At 42.5% G+C, this 3,432-nt stretch overlaps 1 protein-coding gene across 1 annotated transcript; it reads left to right on the top strand.

The window, feature by feature from the left end:
* slc18a3a (solute carrier family 18 member 3a) lies at window positions 1–2,158 on the top strand. The gene has a single exon (XM_028604228.1). It carries the CDS (start codon window positions 1–3, stop codon window positions 1,567–1,569), a length of 1,569 nt encoding a protein of 522 aa, XP_028460029.1. The 3' UTR covers window positions 1,570–2,158.
* The last annotated feature ends 1,274 nt before the right edge of the window (window positions 2,159–3,432 follow it).

Genomic DNA, 3,432 nt, shown 5'->3' with positions numbered 1-3,432 from the left:
ATGGAAAACGTCATGGAGCCGGAGGGGACCACAGAGGGACAAGCCACTAATTTGGCACAATCTGCCGCCTCTAAACTGTCCCAGATAGGCGAAAGAACTAAACAACTGGGCTACATCCAAGACCCAGTTCGGCAGAAACAAGTTATTCTAGTAATAGTCTGTGTAGCACTTTTGTTAGACAATATGCTTTACATGGTAATTGTGCCAATTATACCCGATTACCTTGAAGAGCTACAGAAAGCAGCGGATAAAGCCGAAGCCGTTGTACTGCAGACCAACTTCACTAACAGCACCATCCACAAAGCAACCAAGGGGAACTTCGACCTACAGATTGGTGTTCTTTTTGCCTCCAAGGCCATCCTGCAGCTCCTGGTGAACCCACTAAGTGGCACGTTTATAGACAGAGTGGGGTATGATATTCCACTCTTCATCGGTCTCAATGTCATGTTTCTCTCCACCCTTACTTTTGCCTTCGCTGAAAACTACGCGACTCTGTTCCTGGCGCGTAGCATCCAGGGCCTCGGCTCGGCTTTCGCGGACACTGCTGGGATCGCTCTGATCGCAGACAGGTACACAGAGGAGAAAGAGAGGAGCAAAGCTCTGGGTATTGCCTTGGCTTTCATCTCTTTTGGAAGTCTTGTGGCGCCCCCCTTTGGGGGGGTCCTCTATCAGTTCGCAGGGAAGCGGGTGCCCTTCCTGATTCTGGCCTGTGTCTGCCTCATTGATGGTGTATTGTGCCTGACTGTGCTGAAACCCTTCTCTAACCGAGAGAGAGAAAACATGCCAGTAGGCACCCCCATATATAAACTGATGATTGATCCTTATATAGCTGTAGTGGCTGGTGCTCTGACAATTTGTAACATCCCTCTCGCCTTCCTTGAGCCCACTATCGCCAACTGGATGGAGGAAAACATGCATGCCAACCAGTGGGAGATCGGCATGACATGGTTCCCTGCCTTCTTCCCTCATGTTTTAGGTGTATATCTCACTGTCAAATTAGCAGCCAAGTACCCTCATCTCCAGTGGTTTTACGGGGCTATAGGTATGGTGTTCATAGGCGCAAGCTCCTGCACAGTGCCAGCCTGTAAAAACTTTGGACAGCTCATGATACCGCTGTGCGGAATCTGTTTTGGCATCGCCTTTGTGGACACGGCGCTCCTGCCAACACTGGGTTTCCTGGTGGATGTGCGACATGTGTCAGTGTATGGCAGTGTGTACGCCATCGCAGACATCTCTTACTGCGTGGCCTATGCCCTGGGGCCCGTGGTGGCTGGACAGATAGTGCACGACCTGGGCTTTGTTCAGCTCAACTTAGGCATGGGCCTCGCCAATGTACTTTACGCACCAGCGCTCCTTCTGCTGAAGAACGTGACAAAGATGAAGCCTTCTTTCTCCGAGCGAAATATGCTCCTGGAGGATGGCCCAACAGGACTGTATGATACGATTAAGATGGAGCAACGAGAGAAGAAGAGAAAGGGTTTATGTACAACGATCGACGAGAATGGCATTGAAACCTTTCCGCAACGGTCGTATTCAGAGGAGGAATCCTCAGGAGGAGAGTATGCATAAAATACCTTCAACTGAGTGTAAAACTATCAAAGTGCCCATGTAGAGTTGTGTGCATCCCGTCCGATCCAATCAATTGCATAACACGATTAGGATTGTGTAACACATACATTATTTACTGCTCCTGGTGACAATTCCTGCGAGTATTGTCAACCAAGTAGCTTCAGGCTTTTGCAGTAGAAAGGCGCTCGGTGGCGTTTGTTCATCTTAAAGTGAGAGTATTGTGAAAGATTTGTTCAGATAAATGTCTATTCATTAACAGTATTTATCACTGTATCAGAAACTGACTCATATTCAGGGATTATGTGTAAATGTATTTTAACAAAAGAACAATTGTAATGTATGCATCTTTCAATGTAATCTGTATTAATTTTGCCAGAGTTGTGCTGCTAAACTTAATATGCAATACTGTGTGTCACAAGACGATTTTAGAAAGATACAAAAGATGTAAATGTTCTGAAATCTGCGTCTTGTTGTCTAATTATTTTGTTTATTTTGGATGATGTACTTGTGGAATGCATAGCCTCATTGTGTGATCTGCGACTGTACATACATGTATATTCATGTACATAATTAAATCAATATTATGTGAATGATATACTGTTTGAAATTATTTATTTAAGAAATGACTTAGATATTTTTTTGCGGTATATGACACATTTATTTTCCTCTACAGGTGAATGAAATTAACAATGATCATGAAAATGTGATTTTACTTTTAATATGATGGTTATATTCATAAAGCGTACACGTTGTTCACGCACACACATTCTTGGATTTTTGCATTGAACACGCATTCATTTAACAATCAAATAATAAACGTATTAAGGCCTACACTTGGGTATTTTGTAATCCTTATTATTATACAAAACAGGCGAAAGTGAATACCTAAGTCCATTTTAGAAAAGGTAACGTATTGCATTATTAAAATAATAGTTTGGAAGCAAAATATAGGCCTGAGGGTGAGGGTAATATTGTGTGTAAAATCGATGTCAGAGCAAAGATGTCAAAGCATCTGTGCTGGTCCAAAATGCAAATCTTCGCATATAGGCGTAATATTAAATACATAATGCCAATTAAATCAGTCAGGTGCGGTGAGGTGGAAGCAATGTTTGCGCCCAAACTGCTCGACTGAAAGTATTAAAATTTCAGAAAGCCAAAGGAGGAAGTCCGAAATACATCCTAATTGCTTTTCGGCGCCGAGCATCTGAGGCGTTCAGTCGGTGTCTAAATAAGGTTGTGTGAAGATGTGAAGTGCCAAATAAACTTCTCGGCGAATAGCAGGACTTCTGGGAGGAGCCTGGCAGCCAGGAGGGTGAGTTACCCTCCCAGCATCTCTCCTGAGCCAGCGATGGAGTTGCGCTCTTGCCATGGTGGGGATTGAAAGAGGATCAAAATGATAAAAGGTTCAAAGTAGTGAAATTTAAAAGAAATTCCGGATTTATGGATTTTGCATAAACCCTAAAACTCCTTGCTTGAGCCGCAGGACAAGTGGGATTGTTTTTTCTGGTGAGTAAAACATTTAATTTGTATGGTTTATTTCAGTTAGGTAAATGTTTTAGTGTTATGCTATTTATGACAGCTTGTTAAGATCAAATTTACAAGTTTAGTAACCATTTTGAAAAATATGTAAACATATTCCAAAGTGCGCATTCTTGTATTTTTTCTGTCATGACAGCAATAGGCTACATTGTATTTACTGAGTAGAATTGTGCATTTGTATTAAATATTCCCACAGTAATGCAACGCTTAAAGACATATAGTTAGACCGCCATAGTGACTGTTAAACACATGCCGGAACTTTATATTGATATCATTTTATTTTTGGACAGTCTGTCTTAAAGGCTGCCCCTCTGCATCGCCAAC

The sequence above is a fragment of the Perca flavescens genome, chromosome 17, assembly GCF_004354835.1.
Source record: "Perca flavescens isolate YP-PL-M2 chromosome 17, PFLA_1.0, whole genome shotgun sequence".
Classification (NCBI taxonomy): Eukaryota; Metazoa; Chordata; class Actinopteri; order Perciformes; family Percidae; genus Perca; species Perca flavescens.
This window is presented reverse-complemented; position numbering and strand designations above follow the sequence as displayed.